Raw genomic sequence first — 16,565 nt, forward strand, 5'->3', positions numbered from 1 at the left:
AATGCACATAAACTAAGTTCTTTGGAAGGTCAATTTATTATTGAAATAATAACAATAATATTAATAACAACAATTATAATGATAATAACGACAATGAAGCAATTGATTGATGTGTCCAGTAAAATTCAAAGCTGTGGCTGTCTTATACCACATTTTTTAATTTAATTTTATTTTATTTTTCTGGACCGGATGTCAGTCCGCCACATTAATGTTCCCGCAGAAACAAGGAAATTGAAAACATTTAGCAGCGGCTGCTGTGAATGAGCTCCACCTCTGCAGGTGGATGTGACCGGCTTTACACTGGAAAGAGGTATGTCTTCATACATATTATGCGAAGTATTGAAAAATTAACCACGGAACCTTTAATAATCATTTCCCCTTCGCAGAGGGCGGCTGTTTTAAGCACTTCACCATCCAGCGAAGTTAGCCTGCTAGCTAACACAAGGCTAATCACAGCTGTCAAAAGATGCAGAGACAGAGGACGGCAGTAAACCCTCATAATGTCCCGACTCATATAAAGATAAAACCTATGATATCCATGGTATCCAGTTTTGCGGCTGTCTGTCTCAGTGACAATTGATCTATAATTTGAAATAATAGTTACAGTTATTGCCTATGTGTGCTGCCTTCAGGGTCCAGTGTGTCTAGGCTTCAGCACTGTGTTACAGCCGACAACAACATGGGGCTGCTGTCCGACCCAAACAGAAGACGGGCCCTGATCAGCCTGCTCACCCGCCTCAATACCCCAATCTGGTGAGTTTTAGCATGAAACAATTCCTGCAAAGGCCCATGGGCTCAAGGGGTCAGAGCCAAAGTTGTAAGTGTGATTGTTATTCATTGTTGGCAAGTCAGTCAAGCAATCACACGTGGATGCAAAATGACCATTAAGAGACAAAATAACCGCAAAGAAACACAAATCGACAACTAAGAGATGCAAACTGACCAGTTTTTGTTGTCTTGCTTCAGTCTGGGTGCCTTGCTTCTATGTATGAGGGGTGGGGGTCCCTTTACACTTCTGCAGGGGCCCATTGTATGATAACCCATTCATTGTTTGTAGTCACTGAAAAATTTAAATACCAAAGTTAAATGTTACATGCACAAGCAGATTTATCAGTTTAGTACAATACCCGCTGTGCACCTGTGTGTATACCTTATATGATTTCTGCCACTTCCACGTCTCTGTCTCAGTGTGGTCTGCTACATGGCGGGCGTGGCCTGGTTCATGGGTTTAGCTTTTGAGCCGTTCACTCTGCGGACATACATGTCAGAGAACGCCATGGGGTCTACCATGGTGGAGGAGCGGTTTCCAGCCGGGGAGAGGGCACTGGCCACCGGCAGGGAGTTTGCGGCTCATAAGAAGAGAGCAGGGTAAGTTACATGCAGCTTCAATTAAAAAATTGTAGAAAGCCTGAAAATAATCTGGTGTTGGAGATTGTGGAGGGTCTCATTTAGGACCATAACAAACAAAAGTCAGTGTTTAAATTTGTCATTCTAAGTCTTCTCAGAGTCTCACAGGATTTTAAAATTTTCCTTTCTGTTTCTGACTTTAGCCGCCATACTAAGTCCAATAGCATTTGCTGTTATGTTGTTTATCTGCAGTGGGATGCCTGTGGATTGGTTGGTGAAGACCATGCGGGCTAGAGGGCTAGAAGTGTTTACCCAGAGCTTCTCTCGCACTCTTCCCTTTCCTGATGAAAACAAAGAGAGATATGTGAGTTTGTGATGGAAGACTTGTTGCTTTTTTGTTATAAGGATGCCTCTCTGTTCACTTTTCTTTTCTTCCTCTTGGCAAGCAACTGACTGATTTTTGTTATTATCTTTTTGCATATTCTGTGTCTCTTCTTCATCTCACCTCGTCCTCAGATGGTGAAAGGCACAAATGTATATGGGATCCTTCGGGCGCCTAGAGCTCCACGCACTGAAGCCCTGGTGCTGAGTGCTCCCTGCAGCCCGGGCGATAACAACAACCAGGCTGTGGGACTGCTGCTTGGTTTGGCACACTACTTCAGGAGTGAGTTCAGCTCCCACTGTCTTCTCCCAGCCTGTGTTGTATCTGTATAACACCACAGTGTAACTGCATGCAGTGCTGTCACTATGTCACTAAGTCACTATACTGGATAGTTGGTGCATTTCATCCTCCAGTTCTTCAGTTTGTGTTTCAGTTCCATCTCTTGTTTAATGACTGCTGTTTTCCTCAATAGATCAGATTTTCTGGGCCAAGGACATCATCTTCCTCGTGAATGAGCATGATCTGATTGGTATGCAGGCTTGGCTGGAGGGCTACCACCACACCAACACTACAGGTGATCACCTGCTTTCACCCATTAACAAACCACATCAACAAGAACAGTGAATTTCTCTGTTAACTTTTCTTCTGCAATACCAATTGTAATGGTTCCTCTAGGAATGGACTGGTCCCCGCTGCAGGGCCGCGGTGGTTCAATCCAGGCAGCTCTGTCCCTGGAGCTCAGCAGTGATGTTGTCACCAGTTTGGACCTAGTACTGGAAGGCCTCAACGGCCAGTTACCCAATCTGGATTTAGCCAACCTCTTCTATGCCTTCTGCCAGAAGATAGGAGTCCTTTGCACCATCCAGGGCAAGGTAAAGTCTTCTTAACACCTCTCTTAACACATTTTCTCTTTTCTCATGTGTTTGGTGAAGACATTGGTGATGACCCTGATGTATGACAGGTCATATTCAGATTTGATCTGTTTCTGTAGCTGCAGAGGAATGACTGGGACAGTGTGTCTGGCTACAGCCACGCAGTCAAGACCATGATGCTGATGGTGATGAAGCAGGCCAGTGGACGACCTTGGGGGGACCACGGCCTGTTCCTGCGTTATCACATCGAGGCTGCCACCATCAAGGGCGTCAATAGCTTCCGCCAGTACAAGACTGATACTACCACTATTGGCAGGTCAGAGCAAGTGTCTACTGCCTTTTGCTTGATGTACTTTATTTTCTAGATTACACATATTTATAAGCTGACAACTGCTGCTTTTGTCCTGATCAATATCCTTTAGGCTTCTGGAAGGGATGTATCGTAAGCTGAATAATCTCCTGGAGCGCCTGCACCAGTCCTACTTCTTCTACCTTATGCCGTCACTCTCTCACTTTGTCTCTATTGGTTACTACATGCCTGCTTTCGGCCTGCTAGCCGTCATCCTGCTGCTTCGCGTATCCTTTAATAATTATTTTACTTACAGTTTGTCTGGTTTAGATTACATGTTAAAATTATGACTTTTGGCATTGCTGTTGACATGTGCTTGATTGCCAGACTTTCCCTTGACAATTCTACAGGCCTTGGACCTGTGGGTTCAACTTTCGACTCCACCACCAAGAACAGAAGATGGAGTTGTTGACATTGAACAGGTGAGACACATGCATCCCATCAGCGTGGCAGATATTGAAGTGTTTACATGGCTTGAGTTGATAAATCAGCACTTTAATAAAATCTGCTTCCTCTCAGCAGTCCAGTCCAGGAGTGCTGTCTGTGTTGACTCCTCTGGTGATCAGCCACCTGACCGGAGTGGCTCTGTACACACTGCCAATCCGTTTTCAGGAGATGGCTGGTGAACACTTCCCGGTGTCAGAGACTGAGGCTGTGGTTCTGACAGCTATTGCTGTTTACACAGCAGGGCTGGCTTTGCCTCATAACACACACAGGTAAGTACTGTCACCTGCAGCACACCTCGGATTTTATGATTTTTCTTTTTATATGGTTTTAATGCTTTTTGGACTTAAAAACGGCATTACTCGTTATGATATACAATATTCTGAGTTGTCTGTGCAGTGTGTTATGTACAAGGAAATCCTGTTACACACCGAATCAGAAAAACATGCGAGTACAATGTCAAAGCAGAACACTGCACCCAAATTTCCCACTTAGTGTGTGACAGTGAAGTACACATGCAGATACATGTAAGTGTTATGCAGCCTTGCATATCCTGTGTATGACCTCATTCTTGATATAATCTGTTCCCAAATCTTATTTTAACCATCTCAGATTTTAACTATATGTTTTTATACATTTACAAACTTCAAAGGTTTACAAAGGGCGATGAACAACCACAGGTTTTGAAATTATTCCTGACCGTCACGTCACAAGCTTAAAATCCTATTGACCCCGTATTTGAGGAGCTGAAAATGACCAAATAACAATTAAGTTGAGACAGTGGGAAACTTGCGCAACTTTAAGGTCACCGTGATGCAGGAGAGTGAAGTGTTCGTCGTGCTGTTTGTTGCAGATTCCTGTCAGGTGAGGGGACGGAGCAGGGCTGGAGAGTGCTGAAGCTGGTCGCGGTGCTGTACCTGGCTGTGCTGCTGGGTTGCACCGCCCTCATCAACTTCTCCCTGGGCTTCATCCTGGCTCTCACCCTGGTGCCTGTGGCTGCCTTCGTCACACCCCACATCCCAAAGTAAGAAACGCACATAGATGCTTAGTGAGATGTAACTCTGTACCGTTGTATGTTACTCACATGGAAGTAATACTTAACTCTTCTTCTTCTTCTCCCCTAAGAGTTCTGTCAGCCTTCATCTTGGTCGTCCTCAGCCCAGCCTGCACGCTCCTCTTTTCTGTCTTTTTCTTCCAAGAGCTACAGGAAATGCCCATCAGCTTCCTGGAGGGTTGGTTGCTCTACCTGTCAGTCATCTCGCAGGGCATCCTGGACCACTCCCTGTACGGCTCTCTGGTCTACCCACTCATAGCCCTGCTGGTCTATCCTTGCTGGCTGCTTTTCTGGAACATCCTCTTCTGGAAGTAGATGCCAGTCATGCGGAACCACTGAAGGCTTTCATGGGGAGAGAAACCCTCTGAGGTGTTCTCAGGTTTGCCTTCAGCCAGGGGAATATGAAGAATGACAGTTAAATCCACTGGAGAGATCGGAAGTCGACTTGGAAAGTGCAGAGACCCTCTTTTTTTTTTTTTTTGACATTTTGTTGGTATTTTAGTATCAACTCCAAGTATTTCATTCTTAAAACAGTGAAGAAAAATCAGATGTTCTTGATAAACTAAGCAGAACGGACTGTTTTTTTTTACATCTCATTTACAAATAACTAAGTGGAATAGGGGACGAGCTTTTCGCAAGTAACGATAAATGTCATGTTTGGGTTGCTTTCTGTAAAAAAAAAAAAAAAAAACTAAACAAAAAAACTATTTGGTTTAAGATTTTTGTTTGTGATACATAAGGAAAACTACTGCACTGTTTTATGTTTCATTTTTTTTCGGGCAGGATTGTAATGATGGAAGAAGTTGAGACAGTACCAACATAGATTATTCTAAGAGTAAACAGTGGTGAAACAGAATAAACCAATTGGCTGGTTGATTGTCTGCATCCTTTAAAGGATAACCCTGAGATTTTTTAACCTGGGCCTTTTTCCCTTCATGGTTTTGGGTGTAAATGATTGATATGGAGAAAAATCAGTGCACTATTGAGCAAGAATGGGGGCAAAGTACCCCATTCTATAGCTAAACAGCTGCTGCAATGTAAACAAAAGGACGTTTGGTCTGCGTCAAAGTACATCCACTTTAAGTGCTTGTTTTTGCCACTGACAGGTTCAGACTGTTATAAGTGCCTGACAGCATTATGGATAGGATTCCTACTGAGATGCAGCTTTTTGTTAAAGGCCAGAAACGGTCGTTACATTGCTTGTTCAAAAGACACCAGACTCCATTGACAGGAATAGAAATCGCTGCCTCGATTGCATGACTTTCAGTAATGAAGTGTTCAGACCCTTTAAGTAAAAGTATCAACACAATAACAAATAAGCTAATCGATCAAGGCAGCTCAATAATGGACCCATTGCAAAGATTTTTGCCCATTTTACACTCAAACTTGGAAAAATAAGGCCCAGGTTATAGAAAACTCTTTATCCTTTATGATGTTTATACACCTGTGTCTGAACAAGCCATCGCTGCGTCTAATGTTTTATACTTGTTTTGATAACTGTCTCTGAAACATGTTTATTTTATATTTATGAATGCCAAAATAAAAGACTGGAAAAGTATGGCTGCTGTGTTTGGAGCGTGATACTTCCCTGTATATTACTGCGCTTGCATACAACCTCAAAACTAAGGAACTGATATTTACTTCAAAGTTTAATTCAAAAACATTGTACAAAGACAAAATCTGGAATATTAGCAACACAACCAGCTGCATTTATACAACTTAAGACTTGAGCCTGCTACAAACTGAATAACATCAAAAAAGGGTGAAGTTTAGTGATTTAGTGTATCGGCTCTGTAAGGCAGTACTGAGATTATTAAATCCTGTTCATGTTAACCTTCTGTTGGAAAACTCGGGATCACTGAAGTAATTAAGATAAAATTAACTGGGAAGCATGAATGTCTACAAATGTTTTTGCCAATTAGTCTAGTAGAGAGAGAGATATTTTGCAAGATATGTGAAAAATCTAACCCGCCGGCGGCGCTATAGGAAAAGTTGGCTATCAACAAAGTCCTCAGGTGACATTGTCTGAACTCAAATTCATTGCAATCCATCTCATTGAAATATTTCAGTCTGGAGCAAAGCGGTGGATCAACCAACAGAATCAAGAGCCAGGCTGCTCACAAGACAAAAAATTGCTAATTCATGTTCACACTGAAAGTCACAAACATGTTTAGAGCCACAATTTGTCCATCAATCAGTGTATCTTAGAAAAATAGATCAATAGGTGGATCAACAGGATTTCTTTAGTCCCATTATGTTTATTCAGCTAATGTAAGTTTTTACAGTATTATGTACTGAAAACAGATCATTCCATTTCTGTCACAGCTCAGAGGGAATCGAGTAAAATTAGATCTGCTGCTAAAATGTACATCAATTACTCAATGCATCTTGTTAAAAATAATACACTTAATACAATGTTATAAAAAAATAAAAGCACTTGACAACCCTGTAAATGCAACATTACTTCTGTTCATTTTCCATGGCTTTTTTTTTTATTTTTTTTTTTATTTCCAACATTTTGGCTCCAACAGATGACACACTTGAACAGAACAGGGTATTGCACAAGGCTTCACCTTTCCTCTCATTTCACAGTTGGCAGAAACTGAAAGGGCGACATTCCCTCAACTTCCGCTGCAATCAAATGCCAAGAACTTACATCATTCTCTCTCCCTTAAAATAAATATAGGCCGTCTGTGTTTTTTTTTTTTTTTTTTCACCACACGCACGCACGCACGCACGCACGCACACACACACACACACACACACACACACTCCCTGTAAAATAAATAAGGTCTGGCCAAATTCAGATGTATGTCATGGTCATGTCCATAAAATTGGTCTAAGCTGACGCTGCAGTTCATCGTCTGTGCCTCGACCATCATCTGAGCCTCTGTGTCATGCTACGATGCTTCAAACGCTCCCGTCTTCAGCAGCCAGCCCGCTGCCAGAGGACTCTCAGTGCACTTGACAGTCTTGATGTGAGTATTTTGTCAACATGTATGTGTATGTGTGTGTAAGTGAGTGAGAAATTGCAACTAGACCGTGATGATGGGCAGTCAGCTGCTGCTTAAACCAGACTCTCCCCGGTCCTCTCTCCTTCCTTTCTCCTTTGTGAGAGATGGGGGAAAAAAAAAAAAAGAAAAAAGGAGCGAGTGACTGTCACTGAGGGGAAATGTTAAGGAGTTGTAGTAGAAGGGTATTGATTGTGAGATATCATGCAGTACCTGCTGGATGTGTGTGTCGGGTCTGGCTGTAGCGCAGATTTCGCAGCCCGGACGAGACGGTTTGTTGATGAAAGTGCACGAGGGACAATCCCACTCTGTCTGCTGAGAGGAGAAAAGTTGATACAGATTTAGAGGGCCAATTTAGATTTGGGGTAACTTTTCTATTCTGCCTACTTATGAAGAGTCAAACAGCTCATGGATACAGCATCTTTTTAACTATCTTTAAATAATTAGACGCCTATAGGATCCCGTAGCTGATTTTTTGTAAAGATAATGAGAAATTAAATTATAAACTGTATAAACTGGTCACATACCTGTGTTTTACTGGCTTTGGTGGTGTGATCATTCAGTTGCAGATTCTCTATGTCAAGAGCATCTTTAATATCACCTGATCTATCGCTTCCTCCACCTGTGCTCCCTGAAGTTGACAAAAACAGCAACAAACAATGAGTCGGAAAATATTCAGACAGTGCCACATTTCTGGTGCGGTCTCTGTACTGTGACTGTTTACATCCATATCAGATGTTGGAGGGAAGTACTGAAAAAAAAATGTTACAGGTTATAGACAAACAACGCTAAAAAAACACAGTATTTTCAGTATTTTCTTGTCTATATTAACTCATGAATATGTAGCACGCTGTGGGAGTTGCAGCCTTTTTTCGATTAGAACAGTTCGCGTGAACCTAAACGAAATCATCTTATTTAAAATTTGATTACAAATCTTTTGCAGGTTATGACTGACTGAAGTCTCTAATCCATAGGAATCACCAAACACTTAATATCTCTGCTCTGCTGAGGTCCTGCTGGGTTCAGGTGCTGTTCGTTTCTGGATATTTTTGATCGCAAATTAATCGTATGATCAGATGATTGAGGTCAGGTGACTAAATGCTCAGAAGATTGCAGTGTTTGGCTCTAAAACTCTCCTTTCCTTCTTTGGCTGTATGTTAAGGTCACTGTCCGGCTGCCTTGTCTGGGGGACTGTATGAAAATGGGTGTCATCATCACCCTTGAACACCCTTATAGCTAAAAGGCAGCATTTTCTGCCTGAGGTGTGATGGCAGATAATTATCAAACTGACCCTGGTTGTTGTGGGGTAGCCTTGAGGGTAGGGTGCTGTAACCCCTCCAATCTTGGGAGGTGGGTCCATTGCCTGGGGGGAGAGGTGGGGCGAGGAGGGCGCTCTCCAGATCCTGCTGGAACAGCTGGCGGGTAATACGGGCCTGTCGGGCAGAGATCAGGTAGAGGTACGCTGTGTCACCGTCCTTCTGCACCCCGTAGGACGCTAATGACCTCGGCTCGGTGCACAAACACTGACCAATCACCCAGCGCTGCACGCGAGGATGGAAACCGTACTCGAGAAACACCTAAAGAAGAAGAAGAAGAAGAAGAAGAACAACAACAACAACAACAACAACAGGAGTCAGGGCAGCTGCAAAAGCTACTACGTGATGTTCTTATTCCATTATTGATAGTCTTCTAACCTGTTGCTTGAGTGCAGCCACAGTCATGTAGGGAAACACTTTCACTGTGACGCAGCAGGATGACGAGACATCCTCCACTACCACAGATAAACTGCAACACAGATTGGGCACTGTTAGCACACCCCCGATGCGGAACACCTATCAGCCGCCATGGCCTTGACTAAATCTCACCTAATCTCTCCGTCTGCGTAGTTCTTTTCAGAGAGTTGAATGGTCAGCGCTGCTTTTTGGCGAGCCAGAGCCGACGCGTGTTGGGAAGCTGCTTGAGTGTCACCTGCTTCAATCGCCCTGGTGAGCTCCAAACACAGCTCCTCTACAAACAACGAGGCAGTGATCAGAAGCGATATTTCTGGAGCACGTTTTGTGTGTGTGTGTGTGTGTGTGTGTGTGTGTGTGTGTGTGTGGGGGGGGGGGGCAAAACAAACAAACAAAAAAAACTTGTTGATAAACAGCGATACTCACCGGTGAGCGGCAGCGAGGCTGAGCTCCACTGCTCCATAGCTGCTGCCGTGAGGTTCTGTCTGCCATCTGATTCGCACGTGTTAATATTTGCAACTGTCAGAGGAGAGATGAAAGAATAATGTCAGCTGATATCTGTATTTATTTTAGCTGCACTTGGCCGATACAGGCTCAAAGTACATATCAGCAACATACTTTTATCACAGGCAAAAGGTTTAAGAAGTTTTCATGTCTCAGGAAAGCGAGCATTTTCTTATGTACAGAACACAGAATAGATGAGTACACCCCCTCTGAACATAAAGAAATCATTTTTGGTCCTAAATGATCAACATTCCAGTTAATAAAAAAGGTGGCAAGTGAAATTTATTAAACATAAATATATAATAACATAGAAAGATATGTCATAAATATCTTAGAAATAAATAAATTCCGCCGCTTCGCTTAAATCTAGGGTTGTAAAGATGAGTACACCCTTGCATTATTTTAGTGCTTATTATGTCCAACCTTACTTTTAAAGAACTGCACTGAACTTTCTTGGCATCGAGCGTACAGGTTCACAACGTATTGTGCCGTCTATCCTGTTCCACTCCTGGAGGGCGACCTCTTTGAGAGCCTTGATGTTTGAGGCGGAGTGCTGCTCCGCTTGTCTCTGCAAAATCCCCCACAGGTGCTTGATAGGTTTGAGGTCTCGTGACATACTTGGCCACTGCAGCACTTTCACCTTGATCTTCCTTAAGAAAGCAGCAGTGGCTTTGGAAGAATGTTTAGGGTCATTGTCATGTTGAAAAAGTGCCCGCTGACCCAGAGTGTGGAGAGAGGGTAGCATCTTCTCTTTCAGGATTTTGCAGTAAATCTTTGAATTCATGGTGCCATCAATAAAGTACAACTCCCCAACACCTTCAGCACTCATACACCCCTACATATCGACACCCTCTTAAAATAATGGCCTAAGTCATTTTTTCAGGTTTTTCAGGAAACACAAAAAACTCAACAAAAGAGTCACACTTTTGACATAGGCCATTATACAACCGGGGGTAGAATTGCATGTTCCCCTCAACTGAGGATTCAGGCGATTTTACCAGAGGTGGCCAGCATCATGAGGGGGTGATTTAGGCAAAAAAAACATTTTTGTCAAAACATGACTTAGGCCATTATTTTAGGAAGGTGACGATATACAACTTAACCACCGTCATACTTCACTGTTGGAACCATGCACCTCTCACTGTACTCCTCCCCCTTGTGATGACATACATTTCGGGTTGCCATCAGATCCAAAAAGTTTGATTTCGGTCTCATCAGACCAGAGTATAGATTCCCAAAAGCCTTCAACTTTATCAATATGGGCCTTAGCAAAGGCTAAACAAGCTTTTTTGTGATTTGGCTTCCTGCGTGCACGACAGCCATGCATTGAGATGTGAGATGAAACAGTCACTCCAGTTTGCCGATTCTCTCGCACTTTTCTCAACAAAACTCACTCAATCCCCAGGTGAAAGCTTACGACGACGAACTGGACGTTTCCATCCTTTTTGAAGTCCGTCCTTTTTATATTTCTGTATCAGTTTTGAATTCTGACTCATCCTCTTGTACCCTCGCCCCCTTTCTGTGCAATGAAATAATTCTGTTGCTCAAGTCTCCAGACTATTCTGTCCCAAGTTGTGCCATTGTTGTTAGCATTGAGTCTGAGAGTAATTCAGTGGGTTAGGTGTCTAATTGTCACCTAGTTACACCTGTTTGAGTGGGATGGTTCAACAGACTCACCAGGTGAGTCTGGTGCCCTTAACGAGCACCAAAAAAACCTTCTTATTAAGACTTATTTTGTAACTTTCAGGAGGGTGTACTCATTTTACCTTTGACAAGAAAATTTACTTTTACTTTATATCTGAGGAAACCAATTTGTCCTTCTAATATTTACTCAACGTGCAGTTGCCTCTTTACATTTTTCACATTGATCTGTGGCTTATTGATTTATTCATTTTCATCTGAGGCCTGAAAGAGGTGGAAATCTAGATGTGGACACATAAGAACAGTCTTGTTTTAGTTATTTTTTAAGATGGCTGTCATAAAGTTTGCCTTTTTTCTCCAAGGCTATTACTTCCACATAATTATCAGTGCTATGCTGTAAGAATAAATGTGGTCATGGGAAAACCATATAATCTATGTGCTATTCTGTTTCTGCTAATTCTGCTATTCTTGAATAATTGTATTGAGTGTGTTATTAAGCATTTGTCATTTTCTTTTGAATTGAAAAAAATGTCATAGACAAAGGAAATAATTGTTAGACTGACCTCGATGTGCCTCTCTTAGCGACGACATCACCACTGTGGCCCACTCCTCGGCCTCTCGGTCGCAGCGGAAGTTGAAGCGGATGCAGTCGTGGGGCGGCGCAGCAAGACGCATCTCATGGCAGCGAGGGGACTTGACCTCATACTGCACCGAGCGAAGGTCAAACTCTGCAATGAACTGAGGGTAAAAAAAAAAAATAATAATTATATAAACAGATCTCAAAAGGTCCGTCATTCTGCTCAGCCATAATGCAGGAACTACAGTACATGTCATTCATGTCTCTTTACAAAAACAAAAGACAGAGAAGGGTTGTATTAATTACTTAAAAACCAGTCGAAATGTAAAAATATTGATACTTCATATTGTGACTTTTACAGGTTTGTTCTGTCTGACCAACTGGGAACAAGGAATCAACAACATTGTTTCAGCTCTACAGCGCTTGATTTGGAAATAGGCGAAATTACATTAAAGCCCTTGGCAAATTAAGACAGCCTTTGGAATTTGCAAATACAGCTATATGTTAATGTGAGAAAAAGGAAATAATCCCCTGAAATATGACAAAAACCAAATGAAATCCTTGTTTGGACAGAGAAAGACTTGTCATAAGTCCTCTAACTTTCACTGTGGAAATGGCGGGAAACATTAGTGCACTAAAGTCTGTTGTGAGTAGACAATGGCTGCAAAGGGGGATTTGCCTGCTGCCAGAGAGTGTGTGTGTATTTTTATAGAAACTCTGATACGACTGTACGAAAAGTCTGACAGACAAGCAAAAAAAAAAAAAATCTGTCCAACGTGAGATGACAAGCTGATTGCAAGTGTGTCAGATTTTAGGAAGACGGCACATAGTGAACATGATGAACAAAGGACTAATTTGAGAGTGACGTTAGTACATGATGAAACAGGCACAGTCCAAATAAAGGTCAGCTTCAATCATGATCAGTCATGTAATTCTTCAGCTGGGGCTGACATGACCATTGTCAGTCATCACCCATAATAGTGAAAAAAGGGAGAACTTGTCTGTGTACTGAAATCTGTCCCTTTGTGGTTGAACAGAGCAGTGCTGTCTAGAAACAGAGTCCCTGAGATTTTTTGAGTTAAATATGTAAAAGTAATACAGTCGTAAAAGGAAAAGTAGATCAGTAGTAATCAGCAGTGTACAGATAAATATTACGATTTAAAGCATCTACTTCAGCAACAGAGTGTAAATTTGTTAAAATCAAACCTGCTTACAACAAAAAAGAGGAAAACAACAAATACAAAACTAGCAAACATGTACTGAGGGGTTAAAGGGAAACATAAAGCACATTGGAGCAAATAAAGAAATTATACTGAAATGCTTCCATCGACCCGAAGTATAGACATCAAGCAGTGGCCGAGCGCAGATCTCATCTTTCTTCTATATCTTCAGAATTAAGATTATGATGTGTTCTGTCAGGTTACAGTGTTTGCTGAAACAGCGTTCTTGCGTCATTACTGTACGTAACTCTTTACTAAAAGGGACTAAAAGACGTGGATATTCACCAGGCAGGGAGGGTGTATTGATAAACATTATTTAGTTGCATTATGGGAATTGTGGGTCCCAGTGTTTTTGGAGCTTAACCCGTACCAGGAAGTAAAATTTAGGAAATCTCGACCACTGCCAGTTCAATTTTTTTGTTTTTTTCCGTCTCTCATTACATACCAAAACATAAAACTGTTAACTGAAAATCTGAGAGAAAACATTGGTATCCTCAGATCTTTACCACTAGTTGGGCAAAAATATGTATCATGTATATATATGGAGTCAGAGGAATAGTATGTTGTTAATCAAGTCAAACCGCAGTAGCACGTCTCAAACTTATAAGTTCATCAGGCTCAGCTCTTGCAGTCAGTCTAGGTTTTGTGCCTCAGGTGTGCAAAATAAATTTGTCATTTCAGCCCAGAATAAAGTACTTGTCAAGCTGAAATGTGTGAAATTATGTATTTATGTGTGAAATTATGTAGTTGTTGCTGTTGCTTGAAACTTATTTTAAGCCTCGTGTGACCAAATTGTATGCTGAGGTGGTGTTAAAGCATCTAGGTGAAGGTAGCTCTGATAGTGTTGAAAGTACCCAAAAAACCCTGTAAAACTTGCTGCTGCTCCACATGGTTATTTATACCTGTTTTATTGTCTACATTCACAATTGCACTTGTCGACACTCGTTTCTCCTTATTTAAAGGCTCTATGCGCCACACCAGATGTTAGAATGCAGGTTATCGTGTAGAATTTAATGAGAAGAATAGAGACTTCCAGCAAGATATAGAGAGAGGAGTGTCATGGTACATTAAATTCAAGTGTGTCATGCTACATATGACAAATTCACAGCTGAAACTGGTAGTTTGTTTGTTTGTGGAGGTAAGGAGTGAGAGGGAAAATACCCACTTGTCTTCCCACTAAATCCAGGAGTCTCACTGCAGCTGTTAACCAATACAATCACAGCTGAAGGATTTCCCCCTGATGCTGTTATAATTCTAATAAAACTAAATGAGTGGTGGTTGATGGGAAGGCTGAAAATGAAAGTGAAACTAAAAGCCATCTTAACTACAGCATTGGTAACTCATAAACAACAATTTGAGGCTGTTTACATCATACAAGTTATTCCATTGGAAAAATAAGGACTAAAATAGAGTTACTGTCAGATGGGTTCAGTTAAAAAGAAAACAAGAGGGAAAGTTAAGATTTTGCTAAAAGTTTGGCACATAGTTGTTATTGTGGATCCAGAGGGAAGTTTTAGGTTCTGTTTTAACTGCCTGCCATGATACAGACATGCACTGAAAGAAATCTGATGTGACTTTATCCCCAAATCTGAATCTGTGGAGCTGAGTCCGTGGCTGACTGCACCATAAAATGGCGTGTACAGGCCTGAGCTGGTATAAAATATAAATGTGATTCAGTAAAATGGTTCATCCAAAACATATCTAAGCGCATGGTGACAGCACTTCTTCAACACACAAGTGTATATGCGATCTCTCACCACACTACGGTTTCCGCTCGTATCCCGCAGTGCAAGTCTGAACTCTCCGGCCCGGCTCGGGTCCATGCTGAGTTGTAGGCGCAGAGTCTCGCTGCCTGCTCCGGGGAGGCACAGGGGCCGGATCCCGGAATGGCACACCGACACCCGGACTGACATCAAAACAGTACTGCAGCAAGCCGTCGGCGCAGGGCCGCCGCATGCAGCCTGCTGGGACGAGGCAGGGACCGGGGCTGGAGGAGCCCAGCCACCCGAGCTGAGTGCCATGTCGCGAGCACCAGAGGCGGAGTGAGGGTGTCTTAAGCCCCGCGGCGGGTGTTACTGCTGCCCGCTGCCTCTGTGTGGTTTATAAGGTCCACCGGTATCTGAAGGGAATGCGTTTCGTCACGGGCAGGCTTTGGTTTTCTCCTCTCTTCGCAAATTCTTCCATATCTACCCGACCCGAGCACGGAGCGAAAGAAAAACAAAACAGGAAGTGCAGGAGTACGTCTCTTGTTTTTGTCCGTAGAGAAACGTGGCTGTGAAACATTCGACCTATCTCAAATGCCATACTGAATGAATAGCACTGCATTCACAAAAAAAAAAAATCGTAATTATGTTGTAGTGTGTAATTTAGAAACGAATTACTAATAATTAATCCTAATTATGAGAACATAGGGGATGAGGACATAAACAATAACAGACAATAAAACAGCACGAAAGAAATCAGAGAGCAGTAAAAGAAATAAATCAAACAAATACATTTTGCAGATATAGGGCAAACAACATCAAAGTGATACTTAATAAGAAAAACATTTATCAGATAACAGCTAAATAATGCATTCACAGATAGATTACACAGGATTCCGTGAGTTGAGAAATGTGGTGGGTTTTTAACAGCCTCACCAGACTTTAACTGAGTTTTTTTTTTTTTCTAATCATTTAACATTTAAGTGACATTGCACAGCGACGTACACCCTTTTGCTGTAGGCTATATTGTAAAATACAGTACATCCTAACTGAGTAACTGGGTGCCAGTGTCAGGAGTTAACAATGAGAGTGATGTGGGTGGTTTGTTGTGTGCCAGTGGAAAACTTGGCAGGAGAACTTTCTATGAGTGGTAATTGATTTATAGACTTTTTTTGAAGACCTGAGAGCAATGCACTGTGTGCAGAAATTTTATGTTGTCCACCTAATCAATGACTGACTCAGGGTAAAAGGTCAGTGTGAGGCCCTAGGTCACTGTGAGCCAGCTACTGCACTAAATCTTATTAGCTTTGAGATGCTGAGGCGGCTCCTCCAGACAAAGCTGTGCTTTTGGCTGATACTGCTGGTGCACAGTCCTTGGATGGGCGGTAACAAGCGGCTGAGTGTTCTGAGAATCAGAACTCCTACATATAGTCATGTTTCCTTGTTTATGGTTAATGAACCAATAGTGTAGTAACACATCCCTCTCCAACCCCTTCTCCGTCTTATGGGGTTAGTTGACCAGTTATGGAGTGCAAGCTATCTATAGTATTCTTTATAAATGTATAAAACCTATCCCCAGAGGTTCCTGCTTCAGAATTGAGGTGACATCATGCACAGAAGCCTGTATTGATGAATCCTCCTTTCTCCTTGATCAAGCATCAATAAACATCCTCAGTATAAGACATCCTGGACTCCAGCGCTCTTTCTTCCCCACCGATGATAAGAATTTTC

The 16,565-nt window shown here is 42.2% G+C and overlaps 2 protein-coding genes across 4 annotated transcripts; one reads left to right on the forward strand and one right to left on the reverse strand.

Moving 5' to 3' along the window:
• Positions 1 to 217: 217 nt before the first annotated feature.
• gpaa1 (glycosylphosphatidylinositol anchor attachment 1) lies at positions 218 to 6,006 on the forward strand. Of its 2 annotated transcripts, none has more exons than XM_056391892.1 (13): positions 218 to 310; positions 633 to 753; positions 1,189 to 1,368; positions 1,600 to 1,711; positions 1,864 to 2,011; positions 2,202 to 2,303; positions 2,405 to 2,601; positions 2,721 to 2,917; positions 3,024 to 3,177; positions 3,301 to 3,372; positions 3,470 to 3,666; positions 4,248 to 4,418; positions 4,520 to 6,006. In XM_056391892.1, the coding sequence occupies exons 2-13, from the start codon at positions 680 to 682 to the stop codon at positions 4,761 to 4,763; spliced, it is 1,848 nt and encodes a 615-aa protein (XP_056247867.1). In that variant the 5' UTR covers positions 218 to 310; positions 633 to 679; the 3' UTR covers positions 4,764 to 6,006. The 2 variants fall into 2 exon arrangements, with proteins under 2 accessions (XP_056247867.1, XP_056247868.1); XM_056391893.1 differs by having other exon boundaries at positions 3,473 to 3,666.
• Positions 5,123 to 15,387, reverse strand: LOC130179124 (ranBP-type and C3HC4-type zinc finger-containing protein 1-like). 2 transcript variants are annotated; one of them, XM_056391895.1, is made up of 9 exons: positions 14,889 to 15,387; positions 11,898 to 12,072; positions 9,616 to 9,708; positions 9,325 to 9,466; positions 9,154 to 9,244; positions 8,751 to 9,036; positions 7,987 to 8,090; positions 7,673 to 7,771; positions 5,123 to 7,555 (listed from the first exon to the last, which is right to left on the reverse strand). In XM_056391895.1, the coding sequence occupies exons 1-9, from the start codon at positions 15,150 to 15,152 to the stop codon at positions 7,505 to 7,507; spliced, it is 1,305 nt and encodes a 434-aa protein (XP_056247870.1). In that variant the 5' UTR covers positions 15,153 to 15,387; the 3' UTR covers positions 5,123 to 7,504. The 2 variants fall into 2 exon arrangements, with proteins under 2 accessions (XP_056247870.1, XP_056247869.1); XM_056391894.1 differs by having other exon boundaries at positions 7,673 to 7,774; positions 14,889 to 15,386.
• Positions 15,388 to 16,565: the final 1,178 nt, after the last annotated feature.

Source organism: Seriola aureovittata, chromosome 12 (assembly GCF_021018895.1).
Source record: "Seriola aureovittata isolate HTS-2021-v1 ecotype China chromosome 12, ASM2101889v1, whole genome shotgun sequence".
NCBI classification, from domain to species: Eukaryota; Metazoa; Chordata; class Actinopteri; order Carangiformes; family Carangidae; genus Seriola; species Seriola aureovittata.